The following is an 18,266-nucleotide window of genomic DNA, read 5'->3' on the forward strand; positions in this document are numbered from 1 at the left end:
GGTAGGAAGGAAACTTAATTTAGTTTTAAAGGAAGGCCAACAACAAGCTGACATGTGTCTGTGTGGGCCCCATAGGATCACATGTTATTCATTAGGGCTGAAACAATTAATTGTGATTAATCAATTATTGAAATGATCATCAAGTAATGCAGTAATCGATTAATCCTTACGGGGAGTATAGAGACCCTAAAACATGCATCTAGCTGACAGAGTGACCCACTTAGAGCAGTAATTATATCAAAATTGTAATAAAAAATAAACATTTCTGTCACTATGCTCTATCCAGAACTCCTTAAGTGGAAAAGTTTGTTTCACCTTGTTTAATTGTGTAAATAGTCTTCTTCAAGGAATCTTTGCCTGTCTGATTATTAATCGATTAATCTGAAAAATAATTAACAGATTAAACAATTTGCAAAATAATTGTTAGTTGCAGCCCTCTTATGCAGTAAACTGCATTCAGAGTCTGAAGACTGGCTCCTAAATACGGGATAATATAAATATAGGATTAACTGTAGTTTGGAATTTCTTTTTTCCTCAAAATACATTTGAGGGATATTAAATGGACAGAGGTGAATGGTAAACATTTCTGTGACCTCTGCTACCTCAACATTTTGCCTTAACCAAAAAGCTAAAGTCAGGAAAGATTGGTTGTCATTGAAGGAAAAATTGTTGATCATTACAGCTGATCGTCTGTTAAGAATATGTATCTACTAAAGGTACAAGGTGCTGTAGAACTTAATTTACAGAGTGTAAACTACAAAGCTTAACATTTTTTAAATTATTCTAGTTTAAACTTATGATAAATAAATAAAAAAAAATAACTCCTACATTTTTGTCATGGAGCCACTGACATGGATTTAAGTATTCTCCGGATCTGAAAAGATATGAGAAGAAAGAAGGTTCTGGGGAAGATTTGTATTCCTAGAGCTGATCCTGTCTTATTGTTTAAATATTGTCCATCCATCTTTCTGTCCGACTGTCCATTCATCCATTCTTTGGTTTGATCTTTTTGTTTACATTTAAAGCCTGAGTCCGCTAAAAACATCTGCCAATAAATCATCTTAAAATTTGGAAATAACATTACAAACATTTTCTAAATGAAACCAAGAAATATGGGGAATTTGCTCTAAAAAGGATGCAGTTTGTATTGTACAAACACCCTGAATTGAAAAGTTATTCTAATCACTGTCTGCACTTACATTTTTTATAATCACTTTGCTGAATTATGGATCTTTGTTTAGTAGAAACGGTGAAACTTGGGCTCACCTTTATGATTGTTGTCTGAGCTCCTTCATCTGGAGAGATCTTGGAGTAGAGCAGACATTAATAGTCCACTGAGGTTCAAGTGTCCGATTACTCCTGTGGTTTCTTCCTTTGGCTGATTTGTTCCTAAACTCCTGACAAATCTCTGTGATGCATGTCTGGATGCTGAAGGCTTTTGTGAACGTTCTCCTTCATGTTGTGTCCCCAGGCCCGTCTTGCTCAGGTCTCTGCCTTCGGTCCACAACTGGAGCAGCTGTCCTCCGAGGCAGGAACACTTGGAGCGGTGCCCTCTCTGAAAGACAACCTGGTTGTGGTTTCTGCACATCAGTCCTCCACGCTACAGCAGCTGCAGAACAAAGAAGAAGAAATGAATCAAGGTCAACATGCTTGCTTTTACACAGTCCATTGCTGTAGTAGTATTACTCTTTAGCCTTTTACTTTGATAGGTCATTTAGTAGCACATTGCTGTGGAGTGATCCTAAAATTATGTGGTTTAAAAAAAAAGAAAAACTTCACAAAAGTGTGATCTTCATTCGCAGTAAGCTTTCTCAGCTCTGATACTTGTAAATGAAATTAGTTGGTAAAAGCCTGCTTTGTTTGAGAACATCAATTAACAAACAGCATAAAGATCATAGAGAACAGAAGTTGGCTGATAAATAAGGTATAGATATAATGGCCTAGCTGGAACCCTATAGGCCAGGGGTGTCAAACTGGTTCCAGAAAGGGCTGTGTGGCTGCAGGTTTTTTTTTTTCCAACCAAGCAACAGCACACCAGACTCCATTCATCTCATCAAGTGAGTCCAATCTGAACATGATGACTTGATGAGATGGATGGAGTCTGGTGTGCTATTGCTTGGTTGGAAAGAAAACCTGCAGCCACACGGCCCTTTCTGGAACCAGTTTGACACCTGTGCTATAGGCTTTACCTGTTCAACAGAGGATGAGACAAAAATGAAACCTTTTGTGCTGCATCCAAAGCTCTGGGTGGTTCACTATTCCACAGTGAAATGCGTTAGTGGCAGCATCATTCTGAGGGGGATTGTAATATATAGCAGGGATGGGGAAGCCGGTCAGAGTGGATAAGGATGGATGGCGCTAAACACCCTACTACCCTGGAAAAAAACCTACAACACTTGAAACAAAAGAGCAACAGTTCTTCACTAACATTACAGATGGAGATAAGATTAATTTAATCAAAAACCAGACATGTTTATTAGAATGGCTCAGTAAAAGTCTAGACCTGAATCCTATTGCCACTGCCACAGAACTACAGCCTTGTAAGTATGGTGCAGCTTTGTTGCCACAGCAACAGCTGTTTTCCTTTTCCGTGTTCATTACCAACACCGAAGAGGTGCTTAAACAAACTCCAGCTGTGGCAGGGCTACAGGGGTGGATAAGATCTACTGAGTACAGCAGGTCTTGGACGGAGTGGTGCTGATGTGGTCGACATGCCTCCTCAGCATCGCATGGCGTAGAGGAAGCCGGTCCAGGAGTGTGGAGCCTGTGGCCCTTTACCAGGGGCCATCTAGTCTCTGTACAAGTGGAGGAGGAGTTTAGTCTAGATTGTCGACATTAAATTAGACTCAGACAGGGCTGCCGTTGTCTCCGATTCTGTTCACAACCTGTATGGACCGGATTTCTAGGCCAAGCCAAGGACATGAAAGGGGTCTTGTACCAGCGGATTTCATGCATGCTTTTTGTAGAGGATATGGTTCTCCTGGCTCCCTCCTGCTACAACCTACAACATGATGACGATCAGCTGCTCTAAGTCCTAGGCCCTGGTTCCCAAGCCTCAAAAAAGTGGCTTGTCCCCTTCAGGTCAGAGGGGTTTGAGTATCTTGGGGTCCTGTTCACAAGTGAAGACAGAATTGGAGAAATCGAGAGAGGAATCAGTGCGGCTTCAGTCGTAATGTGGATGCTGCACCAGTCTATTGAGGTGTAGAGAGAGCTGAGCCAAAAGGTGAAGCTCTTAATCCACCGGTTGGTCTACAATTCTGCCCTCACCTGTGGTCATAAAATCTGGACCATGACCTCAATGAGCTTCCTTCTAAGGTTTGTCAAAGAAAAGGAAGTCTGGGAGTCTCTGCTGACACTGCTGCGCCAAAATCCGGTCCGGAATAATTGTAAGGCAACAAGTATGAGTACAGGATAAAATGTTACTTCATTTAGGGCCAAAATCTTTCAAACACTAAGCCAGTTAGTTTTTAAGAACAGATTAGTCAGATTTAAGCCATTCTTGATCTTCTGTTTCAAAATAAATATCCCTCATTACAGCAAATATCTTTTCTTTATCTGTGATCTTAAACCAGAGATTTCATAATATCTAACATCATTACAGCCACACAGGAGCTACGCAAATTTAACATCGGCTTTTTTAAAATAAATTATCGTCTGGTCTGAGGTAATAATAGCTCATGCCCATATATGGTCTCTAGATACTCACTGATTTACAACGGCATGCCTGAATTCTATTATAACTTAAACGTCTTTTGGCTCGTTTCTACCTGAAAATAAAAGTTCGATACAGACCAGTCCTGGAAATCAGTCGGTATTTGAATTCTTGAACCAGCGTTTGCTGATCTCAGCCAGATATTATCCCATAAGGGAAGACCTGAATACCCTCTTCAACATAAGTCTGTTTAAGTGTGTGGTTTGCAGTGCCTCTGAGCTTTTAAAGCCTGCTTTCTTGGCACAGTCTTTAGTAAATCTATTTTGTTTCCACTTGAGGATAGTCTGGTTCTAGTGGGGGCCTCTCTAGCTTTAACTTTCCCTTCCTCTCTGTGTAAACACGGGTCGATTATGGAAGCATTAAATCACCTGGTAATTAACAGGCAATGAAACAGGAGGCAGGGGAGACAGTTATGTAGCAGAGCAGGAAGTGCGGAAAGACGTGTGATGTTAAATATTCATCATCCAACCTTAAAGTGGAAATCATACAAAACGGACAACTCTGGTTATTTAATAACTTATACACAAGGGTTAGTATTTTAAGGCAGTATTGTGTTTTATTTCTTCCCCCTCTGTTAATCTTCTGAAAACTTAGATTTCCTTTAATTTTTCTCCAGCCTTGGCCGGTGTTGAAGCCACCCAGGTGGCTCAGGATGCCGTGCAGGGTCTGGAGGCCAGGTTGGCTGCTTTAAAAGACGGGATCGTAGACATGCATACAGCAGAAGGGGCAGTGGAGCGAGCCCAGGTGGGTACCCTCGATAATGAAGCTGAAATGTAGAGTTTGTTGAAAACAATAAATTGCATCTTTGTTTTCTTAATTTCATGTTTTTTTATTTATTTATTTATTTATTTTTTATTCTCTTCTAATGATTATGTTATAGAATGTATAAACAAGTAAGCTGCAGATTTGCAGGTTTTATATGCTGACATGACTGAAATCTGCAGATATTTTTTTGCAGTTTTGTTTTACTCTGAGTAACCAGTACATCACTGTAGCGTCATTGTTTGCCTGTCCTGTGGTTACCTTCACACAATAGGTCTTCTTGTCACAGTTTTAAATTGCGCAACAGGTAAAGGGTGTGTGTGTGTGAACGTGCCTCTTTTGCTTTTTTTTCACTTAAACATATGTTTTGTAATGTGTGTGTTTTTGCATTCTGAACATTCGTCTCCTCCTCCATTGTCAGTGGAATGTGGCTCAGTCTGCACTCTTGTTGTTGTGGCAGATAGGACGGCGTGCATGGGAGAGGTGGGGAGGGGTGGGAAGGTGACACATTCTGGGCTGCGTGCCTGTGCATGAAGCACACAGCTCCATGTGGAGCCTGCCAGACGCAACATACAGGCTAATGACAGCATCCCAGAGATCATTCAGCTGTTCGTCTGAGAGGAGATGTCAATGATTATTAGAACTTTTTTTTTTTTTAATTCACATTTGTTTCTACACGTGTTGTTAATAAAGCATTTCTAAAACAATTACTGAAAATTAAACACGTTTGTTTTTCCTTTTGTGACATTTTTTAAATCATGGCTTTCAGATTTTATGAGTCAGTTTTTACAATACGTTGAAAATCTAGGCTCATAAATCTATTTCACACCAAATAAAATTGCAGGAAGAACAAAGACGTGAGTTTAGTGATTAAGGAATCTAAGAATGTAATCACTTATAGCATTATTTCCGATAAAGCAGATAAATATTTGAGAAATTCTGTCTTTTACTACCTTTATTTTTAGAACTGCTATATTTAGAAGAGTATTATGAATATCTTTTAACTTGGAAAAATTGATTAAAGAAGGGTTGTAAATCCTGGTTTGAATTAGGGCGGAAAAAAATCCAGTTAGAGCATATAATAGTAGTTTAACTTGAAGACTTCCTTACTTACTTACTTACTTATACCAATTGTAGAAATATCTGCCATAGATTTATGATGGTCTTTAGTGTTTTATATATTGAATAAATGTTTAAGATCTTAGGAATATCAAAAGTTATGTATTTCTCATGAAAACAAGCAGGAACGCCATCCATTCAGCATTTTTTCTAGTTTTGGAACCATTTTTAAATGTCCTGACTGATCTTTTGTTCATTTTTCAGGGCCTGTGTTTGGAAATTGAACAAACACAACAAGCAACCGATCCGGCTGAACTACAGAAATGGAGCCAGCTCTCATCAAGGGCTCGTGAGGAGCATGGCATGCTGCAGTGCATTCTGGGAAGCATGAAGGACAACCAGGTAGATAAGCTGGTTTATTGCTCTTGGTGTTTTTATTTTTTTCTCCATGTATAGATGTGTTTTTACCTCTTTGATTTCAGGTACGTTTAGAGCAAGTGGAGCGTTGGCTGGATGCCGTGCAGGAGCTGTTGTCTAAGGACGCCTCCGGCCTGGGTGATGCAGAGAATCTGCAGGCAGAACTTAATCAGTGCAAGGTATATAGATAATAAATAGAATAAACAATTTCCTTTTGATTTTTACAACTGATTTATCAAACTAGGATCTATTGTCAGTTTCTGTCCATTTGTTTAAACAATGTATATTTCTAGCCTTACTGGTCAGTAGATGTATAGAAGGAACTTGACACCATTATGAGGGCACACACTGTAAAACAAAAAACACTAATATTGTTAAGCAAAGGCTGTTTTTGCCCAATCTATTCATGGATAATTTGTTTATAGACATCTCTGTAAACCCTTTTCTTTTCTCTGAACTAGGAGTATGTGAGTGAGATGGAGCAGATGAAACGTTCACTAATGCAGATGGAAGAAAATGTAAAGTCTGTGCAGGCATCGGCAGTCCCAGGACTGGCCCTGTGGGGGCAGGATAAGTTGGACCAGTGTGAAGGAAGATGGACCAAACTTAGTCAAGAGGTGACAAATAAACTAAACCTGCAAATTTCCATTGAAAAAGTACCTGATTAGTTATTTTTATGTGTTTTTTATTTTCACAATTTATTTTCGGATGTGAATATATTCTCATCAGATTAAAGTAATATTTTGAAATGTTTTTTTTTTTTTTTTGGCTGTCTGACATACCATCATACATGTCAGAAAATCAAATATTAGACAAATTAACTTTTTCAATAATTCACAAAAAATGGAAGGTTATGTTTCTGGGTCATAAAAGTTTGATGTATTGCACATTTATTGAAATTTAAATTTGAGCTGTGATTACTTAGGATATCATCTTTTAAAAAGTCGGAACAAAAATGTTGCGTAACACTAATTCAGATGGAGTTTTGTAATTCCTAAGTTTGTATTCACCCATCCACAGAAGGGGCAGTTCAATTCAATTCAGTTTATTTATGTAGCGCCAATTTACAACACATGTCATCTCTTGGCACTTTACAATTAAACCAGATCATACAGTCAAATTCGAAGTTTTCTATCTAAGGAAAACCAGTTCATTGCATCGAGTCAATGACTCTGCAATCCCTCACACCAAGCAAGCATGCAATGACAATGGAGAGGAAAACTCCCTTCAGCCCTACCAGTGTGAGCCATCTGGGCAAGTCATCAAGAATCATTGCTACGGAAACTGGCTATATGCAAGAAAATAGTAAGATAATAATAATAATAATAATAATAATAATAATAATAATAGAAAGTTAAGTGTAAGTAAAAAAAGATGTGGTATAAAAAATTACCAAAATTATAACCAAAAGAAAATCCAACTAGAGCTTCTATAAGAAATTTGTGAAACACAGACAGGAATAAAAGAACAAACGCATATTTTGATAAAACATAACCCTAAAAACATTAATGCCGATACAGGAACTTCATTTTTTAAAACTTTTTTTTACTTACGTACTGTAAAAGGTAAGTTAAAAAAAACAAGCTAACATAAAGCACCCAATAGGAAGATATTACACTTATCTTTGAGACATAGGTGACCCTGCAGAACACATTTGACTTTACAGTGTGGTCAAATGTGACTTTGATGATGAATGGTTAAAAACTGAGTGCAACTTTTTGATATGTTCCTGTGCAGCTCTTGAGACATCAAGAAAATGTGACTGAGAACCAAGAGAAGCAGATGAATCTGAAGAAAGACCTGGCAGAGATGCAGGAATGGATGACCCAGGTCGACGAAGAGTTTCTAATGAGAGACTTTGAGTATAAAAGTCCTGAGGACCTGGAGACATCGCTGGAGGAGATGAAGGCATTTACAGAAAAAATATGAAATCCTTATATTTTTTTCATAAGAGCACTTTAGCAATTTGTTCTCTGTCCTCACATGTGATCTTCTCTTAAAGAGGGCTAAAGAGGACGTGCTACAGAAAGAAGTGAAAGTGAAGATCCTGAAGGACAACATCAACATGTTGGTGTCCCAGACTGCTGGAGGTTCTGGACAGGAGCTCACCTCGGAGTTGGATGGAGTTCTTGCCAACTACCAAAAGCTGTGTGACCGCCTCAAGAGCAAGTGTCACACACTGGAGGTAAAAATATGTCAACCGGCAGAAAGTTGAAGCAAAAAATTTGCCTTTTTCAGTCAAAAAGTTGCTCACCTTCTAAAACACTGTTTTCCAATTATTTATGCAGCATGGCCTAATTAACCGTTGGTCAGCTCAGTATGGTAATGACAGTGTTATGAAATGTCTCGTGGTTTGGGCTTAATTTGCTTCATTTACATGCATTAAAACGAGAGTTTGTTAGCTAAATATTGAGGATTTTAGAGCTAGTTTGACTTTATATTATCCGTAAAGGTGAATGTAACTCTGGTATTTATCATTTTTATTATTGCTTATCAGTTTGGTAATCGAATTGCATGCACTTTGTAGGAGGTTTGGTCGTGTTGGATGGAGCTTCTTCAGTACCTGGAGATGGAGCAGAGCTGGCTCAACACTGTAGAGGAGAAACTGCAAGCTTCTGAGAACGTACTAGAGAGTACAGAGATCGTTAACGAGGCTCTGGAGGTACGCAGACACTGAATTATGTCGCCTTGATACACTTTGCAAGAATTTACTTAATTAGGATGGATAAACATTATTCCATTTAATATTAAGATAACAATAGACAGCATTTATTTAATTATGAAACATTCAGGCTAACATGGAATATTCATTTTCAGAAATTCTCCCAAATATGTTTTCTCATTCTGTTTGGCTCTGGGCTTTGTGTAAAAACAGCCGCCTCATAAATATGGAACTCATTCAATTTAAATAGACTTGCATGTTTTTTTGCAAATAAATTAAATTTGACTAAATACATAAATGATTTGTTAAATAAACATAACTTTTTACTTTTACACCACACTGTTGAAGCGCTGTGAGTTCCACAAATAAAAAAAACTAAGAATAAGTTATTTTCTGTATGACCTCCTCAGCTTTTATGTCCGATGAGGTCATATGTTTTATTTTGCTCTAATAGAAAAATGTTGCTCTATTACTTTCTGCGTTGCTGCTTCCGTTCTCTGAACTTTAGTAATCTCTTCTAAGGTCATCTAAGATTTTTATGGTTGAATTCTGTCTTCTGCCGTTTAGTTTCAGATTTACATCTGTCCTGCTCGGGTTGTTTGTATTGATTTACGATATGTCATTATACACATACCTTTAGCTGTTGAGTTGAGGTTTATTTTACAGATGTTGAAGTAAAGCTGAAGCTTGGCATGATGTTTCTTAATAATAAAAACAATCACCATCCACCATGCCTGCACTGGAAAAAAGTAATTTTTTCTTAAATTAAATACATTTTTTTCTTGAATTGAGGAGGTAAGTGAGACACTATACCAATGAAACAAGACGATTTACATTTAAATTAAGAAAAACAACAATTGCATTGTCTTGTTTCAGGTTCATATTTTAATTTAAGAGTAAGCATACTGTACTAATTCTGTTGGCAGATCATGTTATTTACCTTCTCAAATTAAGGGGAAATAAGCATTTTGACTTATTACTAGATCGTTTTTGCAGTGTGTTCATATTCTTTACTTGGCTGTCGATAGAAATGCACTTTGTTTGCAGCTTTTGTCTCAACTTTTTGCACAGAAGCAGATTTTTCTGACAAAGCCACATCTATTAAATAGTTTTCAGTGTTTTTTTCCATCTAACCACAGAAACAGCTTGTTTAAATACTGATGCCTGGGAAGATTGCGAGCTGTCTTTAATCTCTTACACTTCAAACTTCATGATAAATGGGTTATCTAAGAACAGCCTTGGCGTTTTGCTGAATTTGGAGTAAAATCAGAGTAAAGAAGTGCAAAGTATTTGAGACAATCTGGAAGAAGATTAAATGTGTCTGACTCTGCTGTAAAGACAAGTTGTTCAAAGCAGCTTCTTGATTGGTAAAACAACAGATGATCATGTTCAGATTTTTCCTTTTTTCATATAAAATTCAATTTTATTTACAAGTATTGTCAGGTATCATTTCAGCTCTATTAAAATAATTTTAATTTATAAAAAATGTAGGTTAGATCATATTTTCACCTTAGTTTAAGAAGGTTATATATTTTAGTTCCACTGAAGAGAAAAAAAATTGCCTTTAAGTGATGAATAATTTCATTATAGGCAAAATGAAATGTTAATAACCTCATTTGTCTTTGATTTGCCTTCCAAATTTCTTTTGCGTTGACTTGCTCTGCTGCTATATCTGTAGATGGCCTGCAGCATTTCTGTCAGAATGGGTCTCATCATGGCGCTGCCTCTGTAGCTTCACATTGTGATGAAATCAACTGAAGACCCTTGAAGTCAATGTTTCCCCTTCTTGTCCATGTCCTTCGCATCAATTGTTTAAGGCTCATTTTTGAGCTTATTTCTTTCTCTCCCGATAATCTCTCCTTCTATCTATCTATATTTTTCTCTCTCTCTGTCCTTCTTGTACTCCCAGTTTATATTTTTTAATTTAACTTGGCCCAGTCTGATGGGAGGGGGCCATCACTCTCTGTCCATTACCTCCGGGAAGGAAAAGCATATTTAATGAACCTGCATAAACGATGCTGGATCCAAACGTCTCGTCACTCAAGAAGCTCAGTCTCTTTCTTATGACTCCTTTCTCTGCCTCTTATTGTTCTGTTTTTCGGGGGTTTGCTTCTGTTTGACAAACCCAGCAGGTTCCACATCTTCCGCAGTTTTTTTTTTTATTTCTCTCCTTTTTTGTTGTCGCTGTTATCGTTTTTTTCTTTTTCCTCCATCAACAGATTTTGTCTGACCCTGCGGTTCTTTTTAGATTGATGACAGGCTTTGGTCAGTTTTTGTGCCAAGTTTTGGAACAATTTTTCTTTTTGTCTTTTATGATTAAATGTATGTTTTTGCTTTCTTCCTGCTGCTCACACATCTCTCCGTCTCACCAACGTCCCGACAGTCTTTGGAGGGCGTCCTTCGCCACCCCGGAGACAACCGGACGCAGATCAGAGAGCTGGGTCAGACGTTGATAGACGGAGGCATACTTGATGAACTCATCAGTGAAAAACTCGAGGCCTTCAATTCCCGCTACGAGCAGCTCAGCCATCAGGTTGGGACTTTTCTTTGTCTTTTTTCATCTGGATGGTTGTTTTGTTTTTTGTCTAAAAAAAAAAAAAAAATTTTTTTTGCACAGAAATGCACAGAAATCCTTTTCCTTAAACATTTCTACACATGAATACTAAAAATGATCCCACTTTATTTTGTAAAACATGCAATGATACAGTCGTGACTCTCAGTAAATTAAAATATCATCAGTAAATCTATTTATTTCAGTTTGGCTTTAGTTCAGTTAAATATGAAAAGTAAAAGGATTTTATTTTTTACATAGCTATAATTCAGGATGCTTTAATAGCTCCTATGCTTTCATATGTAACGTTATGTCAGAATTTTACACTGGACATTATTTCTGATGTGGTACTCGCTAAAGTTGGTACCCCATCATTTAAATGTCATACTTTATATCTCAAAGGGGTCTTAATCAGTTGATCCTAATGGGATCTGAATTTCCTTTTTTTTTTTTTATCAACCTATTTTCCTGCTTTGTTGGCTTTTACTCTACTTTAGTATTTAACATTTTTTAAAATAGCATTTTTTAGTTAATTTATATTAATTTATATTAAGCCTACCTTACAGCCCTTTTTCTCTCAAAGTACCTGCATAAATGTATTTTCTATTCAGTCCAATCTTACAGAGAGATGCAGTCATCTATGACCGTTTCTTATGAATGAAGAAATACGAATTTGAACAGTTTAACAGATAAAACATGTTTTAACTCTAAATGCATAAGAGCTGACATTAATGGATCCGGTATGACCTTCAGATGCTGTTGATCTGCTGTAGAAAATAATAAAACAGTTTTAGTATAATCTTCTAATTGCCTTGAAGGATACTCTATACTTATTTTCAGATAATTAATTTAACCCTTTTTCTATAAATTCTACATGAATTTTATTACCATAATGATAAAAGAACAATCTTAACTCTGTTGGTCTTCAGACATAAAAGTGTGTAAACTTAAAAACAAGAACCCTGCAGTGTCTTTTAATTTGAACATCTTCCTCTCAGCTGTATCTTGCCACAAAAGGAGCTTTACTCGGTGTTATAACAGAAGGTTGCCCCTTTCCTGCCTTTATCCAGCTACTGTAACTCATGTCTGCAGCTCTGGAGCTCCACACAGCGACTCTGGTCTGCCTTGTCTGCGGTAACTGTGCTGCACAGTTTGTGCACAGACACTTATTTTTATTATTTTTAAACAGTGTCCTGTCTGGCAATGTGGCAATAAGAATAATTGTCTTGATGCCAAAAAGAGCCCAACAGATTTTACTTTCACAAGTGTAGCAGTATGGCAATTGCCATATTGCTCCACTTGTTTCATGCAAATAAATTGCTTTATTATAATTATGCAGGGAGTTTTACAGTTTATATGGACACTGCAATGTAAATAGAGCAGAAAAACAGACTCTTAAAAGGTTTTATACTCAGAGGCAGGTGCTGCTATTAGAAAGACTTTACCATCATTTCTCAGGCTTCTGAGGTTCTGACAACATATCAACCCTCCAAGTTTTTTTTTGTTATTTACAAACTTTGAAAATATGAATAACTTTAAATTAGAGCTGCAACTAAAGATTATTTTGCAAATCGATTAATCTGTCGATTATTTTTTTTTAAAATTAATTGCTTAATAATCGGATAGCCAAATGTTCCTTAAAGAAGATTTGTTAAGAAATTAAACCAGGTGAAACTGCAACTTTTCCACTTCAGCAGTTCTGGATAAAGCATATGGATGGACGAAAAAGTTTTTAAAAAATCTTAAATGCAAGTCTTTACATATATATGTATATATAAATATTTTTTTAAGTTTGGTATAATTACTGCTCTAAGTGGGTCACTCTGTCAGCTAAAGGCATGTTTTAGAGCCTCTATACTCCAGTTAACAATTTATCAATGATTAAATTAGTTGACAATAATTCCAATAACCACGATTAATCTGATTGTTTTAGCCCTACTTTAAATACCAGGATGTAAAATGAGTCATCTGTTTGTAATGAATTAATTTACATTTTTTTTTTTTAAATATGACCTACTAAAATAAATAAACTTTAAAAAGATATTTTTCTGCATTGACAGGTATTTGTCTGTGTTCTATATTTTATATATAATGAATTGATCACACCTTTTACCCTTCTTGTAAAAAAAAAAATAAAAGATTTAATTAATTATATTTTCATCGTAGCTTCCAAGCTTTTTTTAATGTTTATGTAGCCGAGTCTTATTTGGGTAATTACACAGGCTCTGAGCGGAAATGAGTAAATCTTAATTAAAATCCCTGATGGACATAGTTTAAAGCCCCGACCTGCTGTTCGTGTCATTATTCAGGCGGTAAACCGGCAGATCGGCCTCGAGCAGCAGCTGCAGACACTAAAGGAGAACGAGGAGGCGCTCCAAGCGCTGCAGGAGTCCCTGAACCAGCTGGACCACACACTAACCTCTTACCTCACTGATCGCATAGACGCGTTCCAGCTCCCCCTGGAGGCACAGGTATACCACCTACACATTATTAGCTCCTGAAATGAGGTGAGGTCCACAGAGCCTGCTTCTGTTTATAGGCTCTGGATTCTCTCACTGTTGAGAAATTGGGAGGTTTTAGTGTATTGAGGGTTTGGAGGACTTTGTTTTTTAAAACTTTCCATTCTCTTCCACATTGGAAGCCAGTTAATCTATGGTAAAGATGAGTATCATAGACTAATTAATCTTTGGTATTTATACCTTTTAAATTGGACTAAAGTATTGTTAACTTAAAACAAAAAAATGAACATGCAGAACCCTATACCCGCTCCCGAAAGGGAACACCTTTTAAACGCGTGCTAGAGCATGCACAAGCCCATTTCTCCTCGTGCACGCTCTGTTTTAAAGTTGCTGTTCTTATAGCTCATACAAGCTTACTGTTTCCAAGTGTCTGCCCTAACCCCTAAACCCCTAAATCACTATATAAAGCGGGGACTTTAAACGATAAGTTAACTGAGTTTGCTATAAAGTCCAAAATGGACAAATAATCACTGCTTTTTGCTCCATTGGTCACTTAACTCCTCCTCCACTGCACTGTGCCTGCGCCATCTTTATTAGTCGCTGCTGTCAGGTAGCAACAGCCTATGGCGACAGCGGTCGCTGTGACAGCAAATCCCATAATGCTTTGCTAGGAGAGCTCTCTGCGCAAAGCATTCTAGGATATATCTGCCTCTTCTGAGGCCTTTCTTTTCTTCTCATACACTTCGTAGAAACTTTTTTCTCTTATGACCCTCTGCCGTATTCAAAGAACCGCTGTGAGAAAGGTGAGCTCCAAAGACCGTCTGAAACCCTCGCTCACCGAAGAAAGTGCGCAGAAAAAGATGGCTAACTGGGGATGAGCACGTAGGACGGCCTTACTTAACATATCACCAGAATGATTGACAATTAGGAGGACCACTTATTTGGATGATCCACCCAGAAATATAAGATCGTCCTCCATACCTTTAAGAAATTGAATCATGAAAGAGATGCAGTGTTCCTACAGTGTCTAGAAAAACCTGAAATATGATAAAAGTATTTTCCAATTTTTAATAATTATGCATGAATATGAAAAATATAAATATTTCCAGACTGGACTTTCTTTTCTTTTATCTAATAATTATTTTTCCTTCTGTCCTAAGCTCTTTCGTTCCAAACTTGAGTATTTTTTTAGCCTGGAACTCTTGAATTGAAATATTTGTGTGAACAGTAACAAACACTATAGATGAAGTATCAATTTAATTTGGTTCTTTCTTTCAGTTTTCCTGTTTATTAAAATTTAGAAATCCCAATTTAAATTGAGAAATTTCCTGGGAACCTTCTTCCAACCATTCCTCCCTGCTCACCGTGTCCTTTTCCTTCAGACCATCGGTGCAGAGATCGCTGCTCATGAGGTCACAGTAGAGGAGATGAAAAGAAGGAATGTGACCAACTTGCCTCCTCCCACCGCTAAAGGCAAAGTGGCCCGTGGTGGGACCATGCTGGAACAGCTACAGGTAACACTGACTCCTACTGGACAATGTTGGGAAAGCTTGTTCTTTCTGCTTTATTAATGCACAACATTAAAACAAAATGTTGCTTTTATTTTTTATTTTTTCATGTCTAGGGTGATAAAAGACAAAAGATTAGCATAGCTTGGCTAACATTTGATTTAATCTCTACAGAGGAAGCTGAGGGAGATCTCCACAAAGTATCAGCTGTTCCAGAAGCCTGCCAACTTTGAGCAGCGCATGCTGGACTGTAAACGGGTTCTGGATGGTGCTAAGGCTGAGCTACATGTTTTGGAGGTTAAAGATGTGGAACCTGAGATAATCCAGTCCCACCTCAGTGGCTGCATGGTGAGAAACATCCGCTTTCTTAGTGTTGTTCTTCAACTGTTTAGCCTTTTATAGAAAGTTTTTTTTTTCTGCTCATTTTTAACAAGAAGCAAATGGTAAAGAAGTTGAATTATACTCATTAAAAAAACCCCACTGGTAGACAGAAGATTATATACACCCTCTAGCATATTTATGGTTCCACTAATTGATACAGGGTCAGCAGTTAATTTATTTAAATATTAATGCAACTTTTAGTTTACTTATAATTCTGAACTCCTATGGGTTAAAGGAAATAAACATTAAGCAGAACCTCTGTAAAGTGCCTTGAGATGACATGTGTTGTGAATTGATGCTATATAAATAAACTTAATTGAATTGAACCTTTTGCAGCTAATTTCCGTTTTAAAAACTGTTCAAGATGTTTCTTAATTTCAGTTTGCCATGTAAACATTGCAATATTTATTTAACAAATAAGACCTATTGCTACTTAAGTGAATGTTAGCTTCTAGCATTGCCTTTATGTGTGTTTTTAATATGAAAGGTTTTAATTGTTGTTTTGTTTTTATAGAAAATGTATAAGTTGCTGAGTGAGGCGAAGCTGGAGGTGGAGACGGTGATAAAAACAGGTCGCCAGATTGTGCAAAAACAGCAGACTGAGAATCCCAAAGCAATGGATGAACAGCTTACAGCTCTGAAACTTCTCTATAATGAACTGGGGGCTCAGGTAATTTAGTTATTTAAAATTTTCCAAACTTCATCTCAAAAAAACAAAACCAAAATTTGGTTGTGTTCAAGATCCCTAACATTTTTATGACCCATCTTTTCATCTATTTGTCCTGCCATCTGTAGACAAATCAAATGTCACTATAGTTTTATATTTAAGAAGAACCTAAGGGACAAAGAACCATAAAAAGTTGAATCTGGAGATTTCTCAGACCCTGATGATGGTTCAGAGGCCTTTTCTTTGTCTTCACAGGTAACTGAGGGCAAACAGGACCTGGAGAAAGCTCTGTCTCTGTCTCAGAGGTTCCATAAAGAGACTGCTGCCCTGCAGGAATGGCTGAGCACTAATGAAGCCCAGCTCCAGCAGAAGAACAGCTGTGGAGACATGCCAGCTGACATCGAGGCTGAGATTAGATGGGCTAATGTTAGTGGATGTTTATTAAAGCAGATGCTACTGTAGACTTTCTCTAAGCTTTTAATCCTTTGTTTTCCAATCTTCATTTTCAAAATTTAATTACTTTCTGTAAAGAAAAAAAAACATGCTAAATATAACAAATAAGTGTTGTTCTTTGACTCACCAGAAGGTGGAGCACACAAACTGTTAATAACTGAATCCTGAACGTTTTCTTTTTATAACTTTTCATTTCTTAAGTTTGTTTAGCTGTATGCAAACAATCTATCCGAATATCCAGGAGTCAAAATCCCTACTGAGATTTTTTTATGTTGTAGCTATTTTTTTTAAATATTAAAGTTGGATTCTTTATTACTCCTATCATTAGTTAAGTTCTTGTATTTCTTTGTCATTTCAATCAGGGTCTGCTGAAGGAATCAGAACGTCGAAAGGTGGAGCTTTCCAACCTGACGGAGGTCAGTGCGGGTCTGCAGACGCTGGTGGAGGGCAGCGAGGCTCAGCTGGAGGGCAAACTCTGCAGCCTTAACGAATCCTGGGGGAAAGTTCACACCTGGACTGAAGATTGGCTCAGCGCTGTTCTGGTTAGAGCAAACGTTCCCTACAACTGGAATAAATTATGAATGACAGCCATCACGTTTAATTAAGTTGTTAGAATAAGCAAAGTGCTCTAATTGCTTAATGTTGTAAAACACATAGCTAAATTATATCTAAAGAAAGATATCAGTCTAATAATAATGCTGCTTTTTATAATCTTTGTTAAAGGTTATATATAAAATATCTAAGTATGGATTCAGTTTAATCTCTATTATCAAACTGAACATAAAAGAAATGCTTTAATTGTTCCGTGTCCTGTATTAAATCTTATTTTGTGTAATCAGAGTTTTACTTGCTTGTGTGCCTGTGTGTGCAGAGTCACCAGAGTGAGGTGGAGATATTTGATGAGAACTTGGCTCACATCAGTACCTGGCTCTACCAGACCCAGATCCACCTGGATGAAGCCGAGCGGCTGCCTCCTGCTGAGAGGGAAAAAGAGTTCACGGTAAAGAGCAAAGCATAAACATGGTGTCTTAAATATACCACACTGGTACAAGTCTTATGGGAGGATTGGGATTTGTTTTAAATGGTGCACACAACATGTCATGATTTGGTTAACTAAGATTAAGATTGTGTCGCTTTTATTCATTGGTGTAGGATCAATTAAGGTAGTGGATTTATACCTCAATTGAGAGCGTAAAAATTAAGAGTAAAATGTATTTTTTTTCTGATAGATTCATGTTTATTTTTTTAATGGTATGATCCATTTAAAAAATAAAATCTAATAAAACAAAAGCTTTTGAATTAATGAGATGTAATTAACATGTTCAGTCTCAGCCTTAAATGAAACATATTTACTCCATGGATAAATTGAAAATGAAACATTTTTCATAAAATGTTGAATGTAAAATAAAATAAATTATTCTCTAAAACTGTTTTACCATATTGAAAACCATTGAAGGACGTATTTTTTACTCTTTCATAAGATCATTTCTATTATTTTTTTCCTACAGTATCTTATTTTTTTTGTCCAACTTCAATATTTGAAAGGAAAAAAAAAAGTTTTGGTCAGATATTTGGTTGTTAATTGATTCATTCGTTTTATGTAAATGACATGAGACTAGAGTTGTCAAGGTATGA

At 36.9% G+C, this 18,266-nt stretch overlaps 1 protein-coding gene across 1 annotated transcript in view; it reads left to right on the forward strand.

Annotated features, from left to right (window-relative positions):
- utrn (utrophin) overlaps window positions 1-18,266 on the forward strand; it is a 214,009-nt gene that overhangs the window by 21,346 nt on the left and 174,397 nt on the right. Inside the window, exons 19-34 of the mRNA XM_015376772.1 lie at window positions 1,472-1,640; window positions 4,329-4,456; window positions 5,798-5,935; window positions 6,016-6,129; window positions 6,412-6,567; window positions 7,688-7,858; window positions 7,953-8,135; window positions 8,478-8,612; window positions 10,996-11,145; window positions 13,473-13,634; window positions 15,005-15,136; window positions 15,305-15,478; window positions 16,026-16,181; window positions 16,434-16,604; window positions 16,994-17,173; window positions 17,503-17,631. Coding sequence (XP_015232258.1) covers window positions 1,472-1,640; window positions 4,329-4,456; window positions 5,798-5,935; window positions 6,016-6,129; window positions 6,412-6,567; window positions 7,688-7,858; window positions 7,953-8,135; window positions 8,478-8,612; window positions 10,996-11,145; window positions 13,473-13,634; window positions 15,005-15,136; window positions 15,305-15,478; window positions 16,026-16,181; window positions 16,434-16,604; window positions 16,994-17,173; window positions 17,503-17,631 — 2,448 coding nt within the window. The remainder of the gene's footprint in view (window positions 1-1,471; window positions 1,641-4,328; window positions 4,457-5,797; window positions 5,936-6,015; window positions 6,130-6,411; window positions 6,568-7,687; window positions 7,859-7,952; window positions 8,136-8,477; window positions 8,613-10,995; window positions 11,146-13,472; window positions 13,635-15,004; window positions 15,137-15,304; window positions 15,479-16,025; window positions 16,182-16,433; window positions 16,605-16,993; window positions 17,174-17,502; window positions 17,632-18,266) is intronic.

The sequence above is a fragment of the Cyprinodon variegatus genome, unplaced genomic scaffold, assembly GCF_000732505.1.
Source record: "Cyprinodon variegatus isolate N-32 unplaced genomic scaffold, C_variegatus-1.0 Scaffold141, whole genome shotgun sequence".
NCBI classification, from domain to species: Eukaryota; Metazoa; Chordata; class Actinopteri; order Cyprinodontiformes; family Cyprinodontidae; genus Cyprinodon; species Cyprinodon variegatus.